The 23,929-nt window shown below is 30.6% G+C and overlaps 2 protein-coding genes across 5 annotated transcripts in view; both read right to left on the bottom strand.

The window, feature by feature from the left end:
* Positions 1-3: 3 nt before the first annotated feature.
* Positions 4-9,160, bottom strand: LOC126743272 (uncharacterized protein CG45076-like). The gene is made up of 5 exons (XM_050450282.1): positions 8,999-9,160; positions 8,799-8,912; positions 3,288-3,451; positions 2,761-2,968; positions 4-461 (listed from the first exon to the last, which is right to left on the bottom strand). Exons 1-5 carry the CDS (start codon positions 9,030-9,032, stop codon positions 181-183), a joined length of 801 nt encoding a protein of 266 aa, XP_050306239.1. The 5' UTR covers positions 9,033-9,160; the 3' UTR covers positions 4-180.
* Positions 9,161-16,599: 7,439 nt separating this feature from the next.
* The window catches only part of LOC126743223 (ras-like protein family member 10B), a 64,008-nt gene continuing 56,678 nt past the window's right edge, over positions 16,600-23,929 (bottom strand). For all 4 annotated transcript variants that reach the window (XM_050450214.1, XM_050450215.1, XM_050450217.1 and 1 more), the window contains 2 exons: positions 20,323-20,489; positions 16,600-17,282 (listed from right to left, as the gene is read on the bottom strand). In XM_050450214.1, the coding sequence (XP_050306171.1) occupies positions 16,859-17,282; positions 20,323-20,489 (591 nt within the window). In that variant the 3' untranslated portion in view covers positions 16,600-16,858. The remainder of the gene's footprint in view (positions 17,283-20,322; positions 20,490-23,929) is intronic.

Here is a 23,929-nt window from a genome sequence, read left to right on the forward strand (position 1 = left end):
TACTTAACTTGTTAAATAGATTTAATCTTAGAATAACAAAAAAAATTTGCCAATCAGTTTATCGCCCAAAAATAAGCAAACACTATAATTATTATCAATAATCTCAAAGCTTAAGTACTTCAACTACAATTACACCGAAAAATAACAATTATTAAACCAAATTTTCCTATGGCTATTTATTTAGTGATGCCCATAGTGTCTCCCTTCCCCGCCAGAATTCTCGGATTTGGCGCTGGCAGCTACAACAGCTGCCCCAGCCTCAGCTGCGTTAGACTGAGCGAGCTGCGCAGATTCCGTCGCTTTGTAATACGCAGACTCGGTCTGGCTCAGCTCGTGTACGGCCTCTTGAAGCTGATGGATCAGATTGGCCAGTTGCTGTTTAGCTCTCGCCACCATCGATTGCTGAGCGGCCGCCACGTTGGCAGCTTCTGATGCTGCCTTCGAAGCTAACTGACCGCCAGCTAAAATAAAAGTAAATAAATCGTCATAGAAAACGGTTTTTGGATCGTAGGAATTGGTCTGTTAGTTTTTGAGATATTGGGGTTTGAAGTAAATGGTTGGAGCTGGAATTTGCTCCTTGGACTTCACTGGATAAAGAGTTGGATATTTCAAAAACTGTTTGTTGGATAAGCCTAGAGTTTAAAGAGAACTTGGAGTGTATGCCTTTTTCAATATACTGCTTTTTGTTTCATAAAAATAGCTTAATTAGTTTCTGAGATATTGGACTTTAAAGTGAGCGGTCACCTTGAAGATGTAACTTGCTCATTGGAACTTTCTGGAGAAAAGCTTTGATATTTCAAAAATTATTAGTTGGTCAAGCTTGCACCTTAAAGAGAATTTAGAAGGAATGCTTCTACAAATATTATGCTTTTTATTTTATAAAAATAGCTTAATTAATTTCTGAGATATTGGACTTTAAAGTGAGCGGTCACTTTCAAGACGTAACTTGCTCATTGGACCTTACTGGATAAAAACTTTGATATTTTAAAAACTGTTAGTTGGTCAAGCTTGGACCTTAAAAGGAATTTAGAAGGAATGCTTTTACAAATATTATAATTTTTGTTTTACACAAATAGCTTAATTAGTTTCTGAGATATTGGACTTTGAAGTGAGCGGTCACCTTGAAGATGGAACTTGCTCATTGGACCTTAATGGATAAAAACTTTGATCTTTCAAAAATTATTGGTTGGTCAAGCTTGCACCTTAAAGGGAATTTAGAAGGAATGCTTTTACAAATATTATGCTTTTTGTTTCATAAAAATCACTTAATTAGTTTCTGAGATATGGGACTTTGAAGTGAGTGGTCACTTTCAAGATAAAACTTGCTCATTGGACCTTACTGGATAAAAACTTTAATATTTTAAAAACTGTAAGTTGTTCAAGCTTGAACCTTATAAGAAATTTAGAAGGAATGCTTCTACAAATATTATGCTTTTTGTTTCATAAAAATCGCTTAATAAGTTTCTGAGATATTGGACTTTAAAGTGAGCGGTCACCTTGAAGATGTAACTTGCTCATTGGAACTTTCTGGATAAAAGCTTTGATATTTCAAAAATTATTAGTTGGTCAAGCTTGCACCTTAAAGAGAATTTAGAAGGAATGCTTCTACAAATATTATGCTTTTTATTTTATAAAAATAGCTTAATTAGTTTCTGAGATATTGGACTTTAAAGTGAGCGGTCACTTTCAAGACGTAACTTGCTTATTGGACCTTTCTGGATAAAAACTTTGATATTTCAAAAACTATTACTTGGAGCTTGCACTTTAAAAGGAATTTAGAAGGGCTGCTTCTACAAATATTATGCTTTTTGTTTTATAAAAATAGCTTAATTACTTTTTGAGATATTGGACTTGAAAGTGAATGGTCACTTTGAAGATGTAACTTGCTCATTGGACCTTTCTGGATAAAAGCTTTGATATTTTAAAAACTATTAATTGGTCAAGCTTGGACCTTAAAAGGAGTTTAGAAGGAATGCTTCTACAAATATTATGCTTTTTGTTTCATACTAATAGCTTAATTAGTTTCTGAGATATGGGACTTTGAAGTGAGCGGTCACCTTGAAGATGGAACTTGCTCATTGGACCTTACTGGATAAAAACTTTGATATTTTAAAAACTGTTAGTTGGTCAAGCTTGGACCATAAAAGGAATTTAGAAGGGATGCTTTTACAAATATTATATTTTTTGTTTTACACAAATAGCTTAATTAGTTTCTGAGATATTGGACTTTGAAGTGAGCAGTCACCTTGAAGATGTAACTTGCTTATTAGACCTTTCTGGATAAAAACTTTGATATTTCAAAAACTATTACTTGGTCAACCTTGGACCTTAAAGAGAATTTAGAAGGAATTCTTCTACAAATATTATAATTTTTGTTTTAAAAAAATAGCTTAATTAGTTTTTGAGATATTGGACTTGAAAGTGAGTGGTCACTTGAAGATGGATTTTGTTCCTTGGACTTCACTGAATAAAAATTTGAAAATCACAAAAACTATTTGTTGGACAGGCTTAAACCTTAAATACAAATTAGAAAGCATGCCTTTACAAATACTCTACTTTTCATTTAATAAAAATAACTTAATCAGGTACTGAGATTTTGAACTTTGAAGTGAGTGGTCACCTTAAGGATAGAACTTGCCCCTTAGACCACCCTCGACAAAACGTTGCATATCCCAAAAATTATTGCCCGGACTAGTTTAAATTCTTAACACAGCTAAGCAACGGTTATCTCTAAACGTGTTGCGCAACATAAATCCTTACTTTGGGCCGACGCCAAGGCGGCACTGATGGCCGCCGCCTGGTTCCTCGCCTGTTGCGCCACCTGGTGTGCGAGCTCGGCCGCCTGTTCGGTCTGTTGGTACTGCGCGATCTCCGCCTGAAGTCGCTTCTCCGCCTCGTTCACTTGTTTTTTGATGTTGTACACGATCGCTTGTTTGCCCACCAGAGCTGCTTGGGCCGTTTGGGCTGCCTGTGAGTAAGAACAAGTTTCATTATTATTTATCATAATTATACTTCACTCCTCTTCTATGGAAGAAACTCTGTGGATAGTATTCAGTTTGTACGCAAGTTGGTAATGCAGTACTAGTGCAAATGGATACCTTAGTGCTATGAACTATAGGAGGCGTGACCTGGATACCCTGGTGGGATATCCTGATGAGTTCATTGTCGCCAGTTGGAGTCAGTAATAATAAGAAACTGCTGAGTGAAGCTTTGCAGCATAATTAAAAAATAGTCCTATTTTTAAAGTACTGTAAGCACGTATACGAGTGGGTTTTAAGGGTACTTACCCCTTGGGCTGCACTTGCTAAGGTACTCTTAATACCAAAAGCTGCCTGGGTTCCAGCCGTGTACTGGGACTGAACGGCGTTCTTAGCTTGAACTGCGGAGGTGTGCGCCAGACTGGTGAGTTCCGCTCCCGAGGACTCTTTTTCCTCATCTACACTCACGTGGCCTGTCATATTTTAATAATTATTATTGATCGATCAACACTTTAGGCGGGCATGACATCTGTCAATTTTTTAGTCAATTATAATAGACTTTAACAACGTTTAGAGACAGAAATATTCATTGTTCCTTCAAATAAAACTAATTATTTATTATTATGTTTAGAATGGCCTTTTATTCGGTTAAACAAATACACAAATTACAACGTCTCGCCATAATCGAGTCACGTCATAATCTCTACTTGTCACTTATGCCAACCTAACAAAACGTAATAACTGTCAACACATATGACGTTAGATCTAAAGGCGCGAAATTCAAATTTTAAAATTAAATACTACATATGAAATTTTGCCATATTCCTCTTATTTAGTAGAGGCATTGGAAGTAATAAGAAGAAATATGACAACATCGCCTGAGTTTATTATTTAAGATTATCGGGTACTGAGGGAGTTCTGACGCTGATGTTTTGTGACAAAACAGTGTTGCCTAGTTGAATTTTTGTCGAGAAATCAGGATTTTTTTAGGATAAATCCATTGACTTGACATGGACTCTTTTTCAACAAATTTTAATGGTCAAAAAGTTGATATTTGAGAAACAAAAATAAATTATGAGCTTATATGAGATTCACTATAGAAATATTTATATTTGAGGCATAAAATATATGTTAACGGCGATTTTCGAGTAAACAATATTCAATGAACAGTTGTGTGGTTTTTTGGCTAAATACCTCAAAAAATGAGATTTTTTAATTCTCTCTAAAACAGCTTCTAATGATTTTTTTCCTTAAATTAAATGCCAACGAGAAATTTGAGAAACAATGGTAATTATTATGATAACTCATGAACAGTTGTTCATACAGGGTGGTCCAGTGCAAACGTCATTAATTTTAGTACGTGATAGAGAATTGAAAAAGAAATAGACTTTCTTTATAAAATTTTTCTCAGAAATGTTTAATAACAAAGATACAGGGTGTTAAAGTTAAGAATAATTAATTGTTTATTTATCATAACTTTTAAACTACCAGCTCAATTTAATTAATAAACAAATCATTAAATTTCGCATGCAGATAAAAAAAAAATTACCAGTGGCGTAACATACGGAGGGACTTGGTCCTTTTTTGCCTCAAATCTGCGAGGTGATAAAATATTTTTTTATAAGAGGTCAACTGTTAGATTGAAGATGTAAGTAAGGCAAAACTAAAGCCTGGCGAATCCATTCATCGTTATGGAGGAAATGTGTGTGTGTAGGTAAATGGAATGACAAACGAGAGGTACTGTATATTAGTACGGAGCATGAAAATACATTGGAAGAAGTTTTGTCTCCAATCCAGCCCCAATCCAACAAATATATGTCGGGTATAGATTTACAAGATCAAATGCAGTCCTACTACCTCAGCCATCGTAAAACCATACGATGGTATAAAAAAGTAGGAATTATGGAGACTATGTTGTAGAATTCCTATATGTTATACAACGAATATTCTAGACCAAAGATGTCGTTTCTAGAATACCGTGAATCAATAGTTAAAGCAATGGTACCAGAAATGCAATCCAAAGAAAACCAAGGGTTTCAACACGGTCCATCTAGACAAGAAAAGGGCCCAGGAAATATAAACCAGTAAGTGGGTACAAAAAAAGGTCTTTGGCGTGCAAAAGGTGGGGCAGGAATTATTTAGAAATATATTATTTATGAGTAGACCCTCTTCAAAAATCCAAATTTTCGACCTTGAGGGGAGGGGGGACCGCGCGTGCGTCATCTTGAATTATAGGTACAAAGAAACAGTTTTTTAACATTATCTCCGTAATTGTGCACCTTACAACAAAACATGTTCTAAGCAAAGTTAACGACAATAAAATTTCTTATATTTTATGTATTAACAGTTTTTTTGTACGTTTAATATATAAAGAGTTAGACGGACACAAAGATGGTATTGTTAAAAAAATACTCAGAACTCGAGATTTTTCGTATTTATAATCGGGGTTTTTTAATTTTACAAAGTACAAAGTTAAATTAATTATATACCATAAGGGCAAATAGGCAAATATATTATGTCATTTGAGCCTTGCACTACTACATACATTTAAAACTATGTCAACACAAGGTAACACAATTTAACACTGTCCTTGTTGGAGATGAAAACATAAACTGCCATTTATCTAGAGAAATAGGTACTGATCGAATGTTCAACATGATTAAAACGTGTGAAAATTTCGAGGCAACTAAATTCAAACGCAAGGATAAAATTACTCTATTAATAGCGGTTAATAGTAGCATAAAAGTCGGCGAGGAAACGGTTCCTGTAAACCCACTAATATTATTCCAGAGAATGTGCTTTACGAAGAAATCTGACGACGAGTTGAAGAATTACCTTAAATTTGAGCTTTCTCCATTTCCTCTGTCACTTTTCTCAGAAGACGGAATGAGTAAAGGTACGAAATCATCGTTATATGCTGCATTTACGCAATGTACCGAAAGTGTCTATCTCGGACATAACAAAATTAATGTTGTGGATGGAGGATATCCGTTACACAAAGTTCTATGGCATCGTAATGATTCTTTCAAGTCAATATGCGAAAAATATATTCAGTATGTAAAAAATCACTATGGTTCTTGTTGTTTTTGATGGATATCCGGAAGGTCGCCAAAAAAGTACAAAGGCAGCAGAACGACTACGCCGCCGCCGATCAAAGAGGCAAACAACTGTCGATGTTATTTTTGACGAATCAATGTTGGTTCAAGTTTCGCAAGAACGATTTTTAGACAATGAAAGCAACAAACTTCGCCTGAATTCGATGTTGACAAAAATATTTAAAGAAACTACTATTACAGTTAAGCAGGCTGAAGAAGATGCTGATGTTATGATTGTGAATACAGCGATTTCTTTAGGATCAATATTTGATGCAATATTTGACGTGGATCTGTTAGTTCTACGAACAGCGTTGATGTCGTCACATCTAGACAACATTTACTTTTGCAAACCTGAGAGAGGTAAAGATCCTGAAAGAGTGTACTCTGCAAAGGGCTTACAACAAAAAGAGGCAGCTGAGAACATTCTCTTCCTTCATGCGTTTAGTGGCTGTGACACAACATCGTCCCTTTTTAACCAAGGAAAACTGAAATTTTTATCAATTATTCAAAAATACCCCAAACTCACTGGCATCATTGACGTCTTTAAACAACATGACGCCACACCAGCATGTATTGAGGAAAGAGGAGCACAGTATCTTGCCGCTTTGTATGGCGGTGACATGGAAAAAGAGACCCTAGAAGTACTTCGATACAAATTTTTTGTAAGATCATCCACAAAAAATAGATTTAATCTTGCCTCTCTTCCACCAACTAGGAACGCCGCACGGTATCATTCATTTAGAACATACCATCAAGTTCAACAATGGTATGGAATCCAAAAAAAGGCAGACGACTGGGGATGGAAACCTGGTGCAAATGGTTTTTCTCCTGTAACTATGACAGAAGAATCAGCTCCAGAAATATTATTAAAAATTATTTCATGTCATTGTAAAAAAGGGTGCGGAGGAGCATGTAGCTGCAAAAAAGCTGGACTGAATTGCTCTATTATGTGTAGGTGTGCGATAATGCCACAGAGGTTCTCATCGACGACAGCGAGGACGAGGACGAGAAACTATTATCAATTGAGAACCCAATTATCCAAAGAACTGGTAATGCGAAATTCAGGATGAAGACATAAATTAACCGTGACCATCTAAAAGAGAAACTGAAACGTTAATGAAAAGTGAAATATGTGGAGTAGGCCTACAGGGGACACCACGGTAAAAAAAACGCGCCGATTAGCTTTACCTCATGGTCGTGTGGAAATATGGAGTTGCAATGCAGTTTGCAATGCAAATTAAATATGACATTTTACCATCAACGATATCAAAAAAATATCACCTCTTTTAACAAGGGTAACAAAATTACTGAAATAGCTAAAAACATATTTTTTAAAACTAAAAAATGGTTGTTTGAAGTATTTTTTTAAAGAACTTCATGTTTGTGTCCGTATAAATCTTTGTATATTAGAGGTATAAAAAAAGTGTTAATACATAAAATGTGGGAAATTTTGTTTTCTGTAATTTTGTTTATGTCATACTTTGTCGTAAAATTAACCATTACGGACATAATGCCAAAAAACCTTTTTTTATATATTCCATATTCCAACTTAACTTCTACAACTTTTAACATATTCCAAAATAACTTCTACCCCACTTTTGCAAGGTAAAAAGCCCTACTGCCTGGACTAATAGAAGACTGCGAAAAAAATGCCGATGGTGTTTAAAACGTGGAATTCGTGGGGACACGAGCTTTTATTGTAAGAGTTGTCCGGAACTGCCAGGACTGTGTTTAGACCCTTGTTTTAAGGAATTTCACAATAATCTATATAAAAGTATTAACAAAAAATAATACATTTTTTGTTATTACTTTTTTTTATGAAATGTTGTACCAATTTAGTTTCCAAATATATTTTCTAATATTCTAGTTGAAAAAAAAACTGTTTCTATTTCGTTATGTTTATGAACTAAATTTTTTGATTAGGGATAATGTTTTTTGAGTTTATTGTTGTTGATTTTGTCACGATTTTTGTAATAATAATGACTTTGCAAAAATGTAATAAAGAGATTTGATAAATGGTGCCTAGTGACGCCACGTAGGCGTCGTTGAGCACTGAGTGATTAAAATCTTGGAGTGCTCAAGCCGCCACATGTGCGTTCGTAAAAACGAATTATATTGAACTAATAATACGTAAATACATGAATATTCAGAAACGAAAGTTTTTCTTGTCTCAGCACCACCGGTGCCCATTAAAAAATCGATGAGCAGCGAACGTGTTAAGGGAAAAAATTATAGAGACAAAGAAGATTGAATTTTTGAGTTCAAAAATTGTACATCAACAAAATTATGGATAAACCACAATATTAGAATGATACCGAAGATATTAAAGAACTGAGACAGAGATTCAGATTTTGGCTCTCTTAAGACCTATATCATGGACGCAGTTTAAAAATGAGCGAACAATTATCACGAAATTAGTGTTTTTGTACGTGATTAATGAAAAAATGAATCATTTTATAGAAAATAGATGGAATGATCGAACTCGATCTTGATTCTCTATAAAAAAAAGCTGCCGATGATTTTTTAATAACTAATATTAAACGAGATATTTGACTGAACAACACCCACTGAACAGTTGCCTATTCTTTAGTAGTAAGTATCTTAAAAACTAATTTTTTAATTGTCTACAAAAAAGTCTCCAAGGATTTTTCTCTCAGTGACATGATTTTCCCAAAATCAAGAAAATCGCTTCAAAACTAAGATCAATTTAATATTTTCTTTTTACCTTGATATTCGCCTCCATACTCCTCAGATTGTTCCACATAATGTCCGCTTTGTTCAGCCTGTTGTTCCGGAACCACGACTTGCACCGACGTACGACCAGCACGAGCAAAAGCAACTAATAAAAACAATCATATAGAAACTCAGACTTCTTTTATTACTCTTTTTATTATTGATTAAAGCAATTAATTTCAATTCACTTACCAGCGATGGTAGCAATTATAAAAAACCTCAGCATGATGACTTAATAGAATCACAATAATTAATTAAATTTAATCGAGTTTTACGGAGTGTTTGGCCTAAAAAAAACCCGAATTAAGGAACTGATGATGAACTGATATCTTTTCCGGGGAACATCTGTTTTATATACATGTTCTTATACTGGTGGGGCCTTTCGACCATTCATGGGAGCATTATGCAGAAAAAAATGATTAATTATGTAATTTTGAAACAGCCGGTCGGTGTGCATTTTATATTCATCGGTCATGCGAGAGAAGGTAACCAAAGCGTCCTAATAAGCAACTAGGAAAAACTTACAAAATGTCTAGATTTAGCATTTTGACATTATACTCACACCAATACAATTTAATAACAGATATCATGGTCTTGATGCCCTTTTGCTGATATTTCTTTCCTCAATATAATTTCTCAAGAGCCGTTATTGAATAATGATCAAATATTTGATACATATGTATGTAACTCACAGTTCAGTGGGCATAAACATTGAAAATTCGATATTTTTGCAAATCAATTAATTATTTTGCGCATGGAATTTTATTTTATAAGTTAATATTAACAAATGTGGTGCGGTTGCAAAAATCCTTTATGAATAATAAAATTGCACAATGCATGTTATAAAGCGTTAAATAAATTAAGTAAACGTTGTTGTTAATAATTATTGTAACACTTTGCAGGATGGAAAGATTAGTATTTTTGCGCAGGGGTTTTTGTTTAATTTAGGTTAGCAATAATTTGATAAATGTTAATGTGCAAAAATGAGGATTTTTTATTTGAAGATTTTGCACTTGTTTAAAAATGATAATGATTTTTAAATTTTTTCTAAATTTCGAATTTTTTATAAAAAATTATGTTCACATATAAATTTTCCCAAAAGCGGACCTTTGATACGTAAATATGGCATAAATGCAAACTGCAATCCAGAACTACTGGATGATCGTTATAAAATATGCATTCTGTCTGTATTCGGTCTAAATAAATTTAAAAAGTAATATTTGGCAATTAGTTTCACTTTGCCAGTTTTCCAGAAAATCAACTGTGGTAAAAAGACATTAATATTTACTTTAAATCCAGATAACTCGAAAAGTATGGAATTGAACCTGTTGGACCTTAAATATCATTTTTAGAAAATTTAATTGTTAATCTATTGCAATTAGTTCTATTAAGATCGCTCCAGAAGTTTTTGAGAAAATCCACTTTTAATGACAGCGACTTTGGTAAGAAGACAATTGACGTCATGGGTCATCATTTAGTTGAGGTCTAAATAACTGAGTAAATATTGATCTGAGACTATTGGACCTTAAGTATTATTTTTAAGAAATTTAATTGTAAATTCAATGCAATTAATTTCATTGAGATCGTTCCATTAGTTTTTGAGAAAATCCATTTTGAACAACGGTAACTTTGGTACGAAGACCAGTGATGCCATGGGTCGTCATTTAGTTTAAATCTACATAACTAAAAAAATATTGATCCAAGTCTGTTAAACCTTTAATACTACTTTTAGGAAATTTAATTGTTAATTTATTGCAATTAGTTTTATTTAGATCGTTCCAATGGTTTTTAAGGAAATCTGCCTTAAACGACAGTAACTTCAGTAAAAAGGCAACGAACGTCATGGTTCATTGTTTGGTTTAAGTCTAGATAACTGAAGAATTATTAGTCTCAGATTGTTGGACCTTAAACATTATTTTTAGGAAATTTAATTCTAAATTAACTGCAATTGGTTTCATTAAAATCGATTTACTAGTTTTTGATAAAATTCACTTTCAATGACAGCGACTTCGGTAAGAAAACAAACGACGTCATGGCTCATCATCTAGTTTAAGTCTGCGTAACTGGGCAACTACTGATCGAAGCCTATTGGACCACAATGATTATTTTTAGAAAATTTAGTTGTCAATCAGTTGCAATTAACTTCATTAAGATCGTTTTATTTGGTTTTGAGAAAATCTCTTTTAAACGACGGTGACTTCGGTAAGAAGACAAGTGACGTCATGGGTCATCATTTAGTTAAAGTCTAAATAACTGAAAAAATATTGATCTGAGCTTATTGAACCTTAAATATTATTTTTAGGAAATTTAATTTTAAATTCAATGCAATAAATTTCATTGAGATCGTTCCAGTAGTTTTTGAGAAAATCCACTTAGAACTAGTGACTTCTTGATCGCCTCTTAAATTGCCTGTAAGAAATCCTGAATTTTTCTGTTTTAGGTGGTTGAAAAACAAACATGCTCTTTCTTAGACTGCTCTTGGGATAATTCTGAATATATTTTTGGATTCTTCATCTTAAACTGCTTTGAAGAAATAAAATAACGTCACATTTCCTCTAGAATCTGCAATAAGTCCTTGGCATAAGCTCCCTTTTCCAGACAATTGACCTGTTCCTCAACTACCTGTAAAAGAAAATTCATTTTTTTTATTCGAGGCAGTTGGAAAAGACACATCCTGAACATTTCTCATCTCTCCATCGTGAATTGCCTGGAAAAAATGCCATATATCATGCTGTTGTTTATGCTTTATTTCGGATACAAGTGACAACATGGATCATCATTTAGTTTAAGTCTGGATAACTGGAAAAATATTAATCTGAGACTATTGGACCGTAAACATTATTTTTAAGAAATTTAATTCTAAATTCAATGCAATTAATTTTATTGAGATCGTTACATTAGTTTTTGAGAAAATCTATTTTGAGCAACGGTAACTTTGGTAAGAAAACCAGTGACGTCATGGGTCATCATTTAGTTTAAATCTACGTAGCTAAAAAAATATTGGTCTAAGCCTGTTGAACCTTAAATACTACTTTTAGGAAATTTAATTGTAAATTTATTGCAATTAGTTTCATTTAGATCGTTCCAATGGTTCTTAAGAAAATCTACCTTTGAATGACAGTAACTTCAGTAAAAAGGCAAGGAACATCATAGGTCATCATTTGGTTTAAGTCTAGATAACTGGAAAACTATTAGTCTCAGATTGTTGGACCTCAAACATTATTTTTAGGAAATTCAATTCTAAATTAACTGCAGTTCATTTTATTGAGATCGTTCCATTAGTTTTTGAGAAAATCCATTTTGAACAACGATAACTTTGGTAAGAAAACCAGTAACGTCATGGGTCATCATTTAGTTTAAATTTACGTAGCTAAGAAAATATTGGTCTAAGCCTGTTAAACCTTAAATACTACTTTTAGGAAATTTAATTGTAAATTCATTGCAATTCATTTCTTTGAGATCCTTCTAGTGGTTATTGAGAAAATTTAGTTTGAATGGCAGTGACTTCAGTAAAAAGGCATGTAGCCTCCATAAGTCATCGTTTAGTTTAAGTCTGGATAACTTGAAAAATATAAATCTGGGACTATTGGACCTTATATATCATTTTTAGGAAATTTAATTCTAAATTCAACGCAATTAATTTTATTAAGATCGTTTCATTAGTTTTTGAGAAAATCCACTTAGAAAATTGCCTGTAAGAAATCCTGAATTTTTCTGTTTTAGGTGGTTGAAAAACAAACATGCTCTTTCTTAGACTGCTCTTGGGATAATTCTGAATATATTTTTGGATTCTTCATCTCAAACTGCCTTAAAGAAATAAAATAATATCACATTTCCTCTAGAACCTGCAATAAGTCCTTGGCCTAAGCTCCCTTTTCCAGACAATTGACCTATTCCTCAACTACCTGTAAAAGAAAATTCTTTTTTTTTTATTCCAGGCAGTTGGAAAAGACACATCCTGTATATGTATCATTTCTCCATCGTGAATTGCCTGGAAAAAATGCCATATATCATGCTATTGTTTATGCTTTATTTCGGATACAAGTGACAACATATGTCATCATTTAATTTAAATCTGGATAACTGGAAAAGTATTAATCTGAGACTATTGAACTTTAAATATTATTTTTAGGAAATTTAATTCTAAATTCAATGCAATTCATTTTATTGAGATCGTTCCATTTGTTTTTGAGAAAATCCATTTTGAGTAAAGGTAACTTTGGTACGAAGACCAGTGATGCCATGGGTCATCATTTAGTTTAAATTTACATAACTAAAAAAATATTGATCTAAGCCTGTTGAACCTCAAATACTACTTTTAGGAAATTTAATTGTAAATTTATTGCAATTAGTTTTATTTAGATCGTTCCAATGGTTCTTAAAAAAATTTACCTTAAACGACAGTAACTTCAGTAAAAAGGCAAGGAACGTCATGGTTCATCATTTGGTTTAAGTCTAGATAACTGGAAAACTATTAGTCTCAGATTGTTGGACTTCAAACATTATTTTTAGGAAATTTAATTCTAAATTAACTGCAGCTAGTTTTATTAAAATCGATTCACTAGTTTTTGAAATAATTCACTTTCAAGGACAGCGACTTCGGTAAGAAGACAAATGACGTCATGGCTAATCATCTAGTTTAAGTCTGCGTAACTGGGTAACTACTGTTCGAAGCCTATTGAACCATAATGATTATTTTTAGAAAATTTAGTTGTAAATCCGTTACAATTAACTTCATTAAGATCGTTTCATTTGGTTTTGAGAAAATCCATTTTAAACGACGGTGACTTTGGTAAGAAGATAAGTGACGTCATGGGTCATCATTTAGTTTAAGTCTAAATAACTGAAAAAATATTGATCTGAGCTTATTGAACCTTAAATATTATTTTTAGGAAATTTAACTTTAAATTCAATGCAATAAATTTCATTTAGATCGTTCCAGTAGTTTTTGAGAAAATCCACTTAGAACTAGTGACTTCTTGATCGCCTCTTAAATTGCCTGTAAGAAATCCTAAATTTTTCTGTTTTAGGTGGTTGAAAAACAAACATGCTCCTTTCTTAGACTGCTCTTGGGATAATTCTGAATATATTTTCGGTTTCTTCATCTTAAACTGCCTTGAAGAAATAAAATAATATCACATTTCGTCCAGAATCTGCAACAAGTCCTTGGCCTAAGCGCCCTTTTCCAGACAATTGACCTATTCCTCAACTACCTGTAAAAGAAAATTCATTTTTTTAATTCCAGGCAGTTGGAAAAGACACATCCTGTATATGTATCATTTCTCCATCGTAACTTGCCTGGAAAAATATGCCATATATCATGCTATTGTTTATGCTTTATTTCGGATACAAGTGACAATATGGGTCATAATTTAGTTTAAGTCTGGATAACTGAAAAAATATTAATCTGCGACTATTGGACCTTAAGTATTATTTTTAAGAAATTTAATTGTAAATTCAATGCAATTAATTTTATTGAGATCGTTCCATTGGTTTTTGAGAAAATCCATTTTGAACAACGGTAACTTTGGTACGAAGACCAGTGATGCCATGGGTCGTCATTTAGTTTAAATCTACATAACTAAAAAAATATTGGTCTAAGCCTGTTGAACCTCCAATACGACTTTTAGGAAATTTAATTGTTAATTCATTGCAATTAGTTTCATTTAGATCGTTTTAATGGTTCTTAAGAAAATCTACCTTAAACGACAGCAACTTCAGTAAAAAGGCAAGAAATGTCATGGATCATCATTTGGTTTAAGTCTAGATAACTGGAAAACTATTAGTCTCAGATTATTAGACCATTCAAACATTATTTTTAGGAAATTTAATTCTAAATTAACTGCAATTGGTTTCATTAAAATCGATTTACTAGTTTTTGAAATAATTCACTTTCAAGGACAGCGACTTCGGTAAGAAGACAAATGACGTCATGGCTCATCATCTAGTTTAAGTCTGCGTAACTCGGCAACTATTGATCTGAACCTATTGAACCATAATGATTATTCTTAGAAAATTTAGTTGTAAATCCGTTGCAATTAACTTCATTAAGATGGTTTCATTTGGTTTTGAGAAAATCCATTTTAAACGACGGTGACTTTGGTAAGAAGATAAGTGACGTCATGGGTCATCATTTAGTTTAAGTCTAAATAACTGAAAAAATATTGATCTGAGCTTATTGAACCTTAAATATTATTTTTAGGTAATTTAATTATAAATTTAATGCAATTAATTTTGTTGAGATAGTTTCATTAGTTTTTGAGAAAATCCATTTTGGACAACGGTAACTTTGGTAAGAAAACCAGTGACGTCTTGGGTCATCATTTAGTTTAAATCTACGTAGCCAAGAAAATATTGGTCTAAGCCTGTTGAAACTTAAATACTACTTTTAGGAAATTTAATTTTAAATTCATTGCAATAAATTTTATTTAGATCGTTCCAGTAGTTTTTGAAAAAATCCACTTAGAACTAGTGACTTCTCGATCGCCTCTTAAATTGCCTGTAAGAAATCCTGAATTTTTCTGTTCTAGGTAGTTGAAAAACAAGCATGGTCCTTCTTAGACTACTCTTAGGACATTTTTGAATATATTTTCGGTTTCTTCATCTTAAACTGCCTTGAAGAAATAAAATAACGTCACATTTCCTCTAGAACCTGCAATAAGTCCTTGGCATAGGGAGCTTTTCCAGACAATTGACCTGTTCCTCAACTACCTGTAAAAGAAAATTCATTTTTTTATTCCAGGCAGTTGGAAAAGACACATCCTGAATATTTATCATTTCTCCATCGTGACTTGCCTGGAAAAGAATGCCATATATCATGCTGTTGTTTATGCTTTATTTCGGATACAAGTGACAACATGGGTCATCATTTAGTTTAAGTCTGGATAACTGGAAAAGTGTTGGTCTAAAATTGTTGCACCTTAATCATTAATTCTAGGAAATTTAATTGTTAATTCATTGCAGTTTATTTTTTTGAGATCGTTCTAGTGGTTATTGAGAAAATTTAGTTTGAATGAAAGTGACTTCAGTAAAAAGGCATCTGACCTCCATAAGTCATCGTTTGGTTTAGTTCTGGATAACTGGAAAAATATTAATCTGAGACTATTAGACCTTAAATATGATTTTTAGGAAATTTAATTGTTAGTTTAATGCAATTAATTTCATAGAATTTATTTTGGTTATTTTTGACAAAATCGACTTTGAATGACAGTGACATCTGTAAAAAACCAAGTGACTGTAAAAAGTATGGACCTGAGTCTATTGGTTCAATTTCCAGGTTTTTCAGGAATTTTTATAAGTTTCCAGCATTTGAACCAGTTTCCATTTTATTTCCAGAAATTAAGGGCAATTTTTCAGATATTCCAGGAAATGAAAGTAATTTCCCAGTTTTTTCTCAATTTTTCATGTTCTCCACCAATTTTCCAAGACTTTCTGCCCTTTCAGGCAGTTTGTCATTTCATTTGTTAGAATATGGTTCATATTTTATGTTACTCCAGGAATACGTGGTATTTTGTATTTATTCCAGGACGGTATGACGTCAGTTATGACTTTTAGGGAATTTCTATGGTATGCCAAGAATTGAATTTAATTTTTGTGTATTTTTCTGGAATCGAATACCAATTTCTTAAGAATTCCAGGAAGTTTAGGATTTTTATCAAACTTTCCAGGTTTTTTGAGTGGAATTTTGTAGGAAGTAATCTTTTTTCCATGCATTTTCCTGGAAATTGACGTCATTTTCCAAGTATCCCACTTCAAACGTCATTCACTATAATTAGGTCAAAGAAAACTACATATTGTAACGAATTTACCTGAACTTTTTATTAATATTCAACACAGTTATCCTATACAACCATTAAGGAGGGGGGGCGAAAACCAGTCCTGGCTCACAACAACATTCCAAACTCTCTAAAATCATCATTAAAATAAAGAGAAAATTTTGAAAAAAAAATATTTTTTCTTAATCAAAAATCACAACCCACAATCCTAATAATACATAACCAGTATTGCGTAAAACAGATTGTCGATTTACAAAAAAACATTAGCTTCTAGCCATTAAATAACGACGCATTTATTCCTATCCAGGGCCTCCTGGATGTTATCCAGCATCGGGCTCTGGTCCCGATTACTGCTCACGTTTTCGATCATATTCATCAGCTCCTTAAACAGATGCATCACCCGCCAATTGTATTTCGCGCTACACTCGATGTAACCGCACTTCCAATGTTTCTTCACCAGATTGACGATGTCGCGACGTTTCTCCTCGCTCGAATTCGGTAACGCGGGTTTCGAACCGGTCGCGGCACCGTCTTCGGGCACGACGAGATCCTCCTTGTTGCCCACCACCAGGACCGGCACGTTTTGCATGTTTCTACTCTCGCAGATTTGTTCCCTCAGGGTTTTTACGTATTGGAAGGTGTCGATATTGCTTAAGTCGAAGACTAGGATGTAGGCGGTGGCACTACGGAGACCGTAGTATCTGGAAAATTGAGGACGAAGGTTACATTTGACAGAATGAAGTGTATCCATGCAAGTTTTTGATAAGGTTATCCAAGAGTCTAAATATCTTAGAAGCATCATCAATCTTAACTTGATATTGATTTCTCTGTTTTCTTAATCAATTCTGAATCAATTAACCTATTTGATCACTATAATGTACGACTGTTTACTACTGTTTTTAGCAAATATAAATATACATTTATTGCAATTAGTTTTATTGAGATCGTCTTGGTAGATTTTAAAAAAATGCCCTTTGAATGACAGTGACTTCAGTAAAAAGGCAAGTGACGTCACGGGTCAATATTTAATTTGAGTCTGAATAACTAGAAAACTATTAATCTGAGTCTATTGGTCCCTAATCATCGATTTTACATAACTTAATACCAAATTCATTGCAGTTATTTTCACTAAGATCGCTTAAGTAGTTTTTGAGAAAATCCACTTTGAATGACAATGACTTTGGTAAAAAGGCAAGTGACGTCATGGGTCAATATTTAATTTCAGTCTAGATAACTAGAAAAGTGTTGATCCAAGACTGTTGTGCCTTAAATATTATTTTTAGAAAATTTCATTCCAAATTCACCTGAATTAGTTTCATTAAGATCGCTTAAGTAGTTTTTGAGAAAATCCACTTTGACTGGCAGTGACTTTGGTGAAAAGGCAAGTGACTCCATAATCGATTGATTCATCAATAATAAGTCAATGAACTTTAAATTGATTAATCAATTTAAAGGGCTTATTGATTAGGATAGTCTATGGGAATTTATCGGAACTATTAATAATTTCATTTATTGATTTAGTGGGATTGTAACTAATTTAAACGAAATGAATCATTAATTTTTACTGAATCATTGTATTGATTGTCACTGAAGAAAAGATTCAATGCCGATAAAATTGATTTAATTCATAATTTTTTTTTTTTATTAATTAAATATGATTTTTTATATTTGTTACAATAATTTTATAAATTCCAGACAGATAAGCTTGAAACTCAATGAATTTCTTGTATTAATGTTAACCTTAAATTTCCAACATTATATTATTAGATATGTGAATCAATTCTAAGGACGTGGGGATTATTTTCAATCACAACATTTTTCCTTGCATTGATTATGCTGTTCTCATTATAATGATATTTGAATCAATTTTTACGCATTCAGGTTATATCGCGCTTTGAATCAATTCTAGGCGGATGAGAGAGTACTTAAATCTTAATTAATTTTTTCGTTAATTTCATGTATTGATAATAACTTAATTTTATGTTTACTAAGATAAATTTTAAATCAATTCCAGGACTCTATTGATTCTAATTTGACCCAACAATTTAATCATCAAAATAAATATTCAGTCATCTTCACTTGAATTTAATAAAACAGCTTATTATTGTGATTATTTAATCAATTCCATGCCTGTAGGGATTCATTTGAGATTTTGGCAAATTCATTTAATTTAATGAAGAAATTCAAAAATTTAAATATTTAAAAATTTAAAAATTTAAAAATTTGAAAATTTAAAAATTTAAAAATTTAAAAATTTAAAAATTTAAAAATTTAAAAATTTAAAAATTTAAAAATTTAAAAATTAAAAAATTTAAAAATTTAAAAATTAAAAAATTTAAAAATTTAAAAATTTAAAAATTTAAAAATTTAAAAATTTAAAAATTTAAAAATTTAAAATTTAAAAATTTAAAATTTAAAAATTTAAAAATTTAAAAATTCAGAATTTTGAAAAAATACAAAAATTTATGCTTGTGAAGTTTAATCTTAATGATTTTATAAATTTGATTTTGAGTAAATATGAATTATTTAAAAACTTAAGAATTCAAAAATTCAAATTTTTCAGGATTTTTCACTTGGAATCAATAAAACAACTCATTATTGTGATTATTTAATCAATTCCATGCCTGTAGGATCCATCTGAGATTTTGGAAAATTCATTTAATTTAATGAAGATTAATTCTTGGAATTCAAAAATTCAAAAGTTTAAAAATTTAAAAATTTAAAAATTTAAAAATTTAAAAATTCAAAAGCTGAAAAACTCAAAAACTCAAAAATTCAAAAATTCATGCCTGTGAAGTTTAATCTGAATGATTTTATAAAATTAATTTTGAGAAAATATGAATTATTCAAAAACTTAAGAATTCAAAAATTCAAATTTTACAGGATTTTTCACTTAAATCAATAAAACATCTCATTATTGTGATTATTTAATCAATTCCATGCCTGTAGGGATCCATCTGAGATTTTGGAAAATTCATTTAATTTAATGAAGATTAATTCTTGGAATTCAAAAATTCAAAAATTTAAAAATTTAAAAATTTAAAAATTTAAAAATTTAAAAATTTAAAAATTTAAAAATTTAAAAATTTAAAAATTTAAAAATTTAAAAATTTAAAAATTTAAAAATTTAAAAATTTATAAATTAAAAAATTCAAAAATTTAAAAATTTAAAAATTCAAAAACTCGAAAACTCAAAAACTTAAAAACTCAAAAACTCAAAAATTTAAATATTTAAAAATTTTAAAATTTAAAAATTTCAAAATTCAAAAATTTAAAAATTTAAAAATTTAAAAATTTAAAAATTCAAAAATTCAAAAATTCAAAAATTCAAAAACTCAAAAATTCAAAAATTCATGCCTGTGATGTTTAAACTGAATGATTTTATAAAATTGATTTTGAGTAAATATGAATTATTCAAAAACTTATGAATTCAAAAATTCAAATTTTACAGGATTTTTCACTTGAAATCAATAAAACATCTCATTGTTGTGATTATTTAATCAATTCCATGCCTGTAGGGATTCATCTGATGTTTTGGAAAATTCATTTAATTTAATAAAGATTAAGATTAGATTAGATTTCCTGGAGTGTAAAAATTTAAAAATTCAAAAAATTAAAAAATAAAAAATCAATAAATCAAAAAATCAAAAAACCAAAAAATCAAGAAATCAAGAAATCAAAAAATCTAAAAATTAAAAAACCAAAAAATCAAAAATTCAAAAACTCTTGATTCAAACTCACCTGTAGTTGGCCCATTCATAAAACGAATTGACCGGAAAATAAGGGATAACGGGCAAATCCGATATTTTCACTTTGTACCATCTCTCATTGGTGACCACTGTGGGGTAGTACGTGTATTTGCGATCCGTCGGTACATAATCCTCTTGAAATTGGTTAAGGACGAATTGCTGGAACAAAAAAAAAATAAAAAATTCCTTAGACAAACTGGACCCTGGATGCTATCACACACACACACAAGAAACGTCCCACTTGCGGCGTAAATCATTATTAAGTATACGTGAGGTTCATTCTTATCGTGCGGAAAAGTTTAAATTAAATTTCCTTCTTTTCATCGTAAATGTGGATGCTAGGAAACGCCTTTTTTTTCTAACTGGACTCATTGGCTTTACGTGGTATTTTTGAAATTAAATCATGTAAAACTGAAACCGTAAGTAATTTTATGCCATTAAGGGCGTCGGAATAGGACACGCGCAAACTACGCCGGAGTTTGTAAACAAAATCTCACGTTTTAGGTGTCGACGTCGTCGCGACGCTAATTGAATATAAATCTGGATATTTGGGATCTTTTGACGTTGCATTTTAGCGTGAGGTTTAATTGAGATTTTCACTTTAAAAAAAATCATTCTTTTATCAATTATCAGAATCATAATCAAGTCTTGATATAGTTTAAATCATATTTTAATTGTTTCCTTTTCCTTCATCTAACTGACATTATTTGAATCATAACTTTTTATTGATTACAAATTTTTCCTTTGAATCAATTCCAGGTTCATGGAATCATCAGCATTTCTCATTCATTTCTTTCATTGTGTGACGGACTATATGCATTTTTCAAATCACAGTTTCCATTCTAAAGGGCAAATTTATTAGGATAATTACATAATCAATTGCAACGTAAGATATTATTTTATCAATTCTAGGCAATAAAATCTTCAAAATCACTGTAGTGAACATTATTGGATCAATTTTAGGCTGTTGCATTTAATACCATCTTCTTTATAATAACTATGATGGCACTTAAATAATTCATCAATTCTAAGCTAAAATTTCCATTGATTAAGAATTGATTTAAATTTGTCACAGTTACAATTAACTTTTTGCATCAACTCCGGGAATTTGAAGGCTTATTTGAATAATCAATAACTTTTTAATGGTTTCATTTGATGATTAAAAAAGCTTAGAAAAATCATAATCATTTTTTAACTTCAATCACTACAGTGATTATTTAAGATCCTGTTGATCAGGAATTGATTAAAATTTATCGTAGTTAATATGAACTTTTTGCATCAATTCCAAGATCTATCATCAGGCTTATTTTAATCATTAATAATTTTTCAATGAATTCTCGTATTGATTAAAATTCTGAAATCACTATCGCAATAATGTTTCCATTTGAATTCTGGCATTTCTTGTATTAATTATGATAAATACTTAATCAATTCCAGGCTATCATCAAGATCATAAAAAAATGTCAAATCAATTCCAACTGATGAATAGTTTATAATCACTGTATTGAATACTATTGAAGCAATTTTATACGAAGGTTCTATTGATCAGGAATTGATTGAAATTGACCACAATTGACTAAAAAGTTGATAAAGTTACATAAAATCAAGATTTAAGGACTGACATCAATAACTTTTCAATGAGTTCTTTTATTTAATGAAATGTAACTATGTACATTTTTTAAATCATAATAAACACAATTTCAGTCGCTATATAATTTTAATTAAAATTTCGGGCATTTTTTCGTTTTTAATTATGATAATTATTTAATCAATTCCAAGGTCTCTTCTGGATTATATTTAAGAATTTATTTTATCAATTCTAGATGACGAAATCTTCAGAATCCCTGTAAGTATTATTAATGAATTAATTTTAGGCTAAAATCCTATTAACAAAGAATTGATTAAAATTTATCAAAATGAAGAATAACAATTGCATCAACACCAGGACTTTAAAGACTCACTTGATTCAGCAGCTTCAATTGCCGTAATATTTTTTTATTCCAACTATTGGCATTTTTTTATATTAATTACAATAAATATTCCATCAATTCCAATCTGTTGTATTTATCCTAAAAATAATCACTACTATGGTACTGTCAATCTATATGAGTTTAATATAAATTTATTTATATTTTTATTATAAATTAATAGTTCATCAATTCCAGGATAAAATTTCTATTGATCAAGGATTGATTTAAATTTATCCTAGTTATAATAACATTTGCACCTACTCCAGGACTTTGGGTGCTTATTTGAACCACCACATTTTTTAAAATGTTTTTATTGATTGAAATCTTAATATTATGGTAATTATTCTATCAATTCCAGGTTTTCATCTTAATTGTGGTGTAAGGTGTTATTTTATCAATTCCAAAATAAAATTTCTATTTATCAAGAATTGATTTAAATGTATCACAATTATACACCAGGACTTTGGGGGCTTATTTAAGTCACTACAAATTTTTTAATGTTTCCTGTTATTGATTAAAATTTTCATATTATGGTAATTATTTTATTAATTCCAGGTTTTCGTCCTAATTGTAAGGTATTATTTCATCAATTCTAAATGATATATTCTATATATTCATACAAAATCAATATACTTTTACATTATAGATCAATTATTCATCAATTTCAGGACAAATTTTTAAACGGTTTTTGTTATTGATTGAATTTTTTGTATTATTTAGGATAATTACGAAATCAATTCCAGGCTTCCATCTTAATTGTAACGTAATATTAAATCAATTTTAGACGATGAAATATTTGTATTCACTATAGTGATTATTATTTCATCAATGCCAGTTTCTATTCGCCTCAATATCACCATTGATGCAATGACTGTATGATAATTTAAATCAATATGCCTTCGAATATATTTCAAAACATTTACATTAAAAATCAATATTTAATCAATTTCAGGGCTAAATATTATATTAATCAAGAATTGATTAAAATTTATCACAGTTATAATTAAGTTTTTGCACCAATCCAGGATTTGAAACGTTTATTTGAATCATCAATAATTTTTTAATGAACTCTTTTATTGATTATAGTAGTTTAAAAAAACATTCATTTTTCATAGCAAAAATGTTTATATTCAAATTTTTGGCATTCCTTGTAATATAATAATTATTTAATCAATTCTTGACCAATAGAATCTTATAAAGGCTATTGATGAAAATCATTTTAATTTTGTTGAAATTTTTTGTATGATACTTATTCTAATAATTAGAGTTTTTCCAATCACTGTGATAATTATTTAATCAATTCCTGAAAAACACAATCTGGAATTGATTAAATAATAACAGTTTTACTATGATCATCTGAATCATGATAAGATTTATTAAGCATTTCCAAAGTATGACAATTGTGATAATTTTCTAATCAATTCCTGATCAATTGGATTTTAGCTTATAATTGATTAAATCATAACAGTATCATTGTGATTATCTGAGTCATGGAATTTTTTGCATCGTTTGAAGGTAAGACCTTGATAGGATCTTATTTAAATTAATGAAATCAATAACGTTTCAATCATTTCCGAATCAATAACTCATTTTAATAATTATGATAATCTAATTAATTCTTAATCAATA

This window comes from Anthonomus grandis, chromosome 12 (genome assembly GCF_022605725.1).
Source record: "Anthonomus grandis grandis chromosome 12, icAntGran1.3, whole genome shotgun sequence".
In the NCBI taxonomy this organism is placed as follows: domain Eukaryota; kingdom Metazoa; phylum Arthropoda; class Insecta; order Coleoptera; family Curculionidae; genus Anthonomus; species Anthonomus grandis.

Bases quoted from the DNA above. Each gene is read 5' to 3' on its own strand.
- LOC126743272 (XM_050450282.1), bottom strand. From the start codon at position 9,032: ATGCTGAGGTTTTTTATAATTGCTACCATCGCTG. The intron at 3,452-8,798 runs GTAAAAAGAAAA...AAAATATGACAG, and splicing joins GTATGGAGGCGAATATCAAG to GCCACGTGAGTGTAGATGAG. The intron at 2,969-3,287 runs GTAAGTACCCTT...TCTTACTCACAG, and splicing joins TAGCAAGTGCAGCCCAAGGG to GCAGCCCAAACGGCCCAAGC.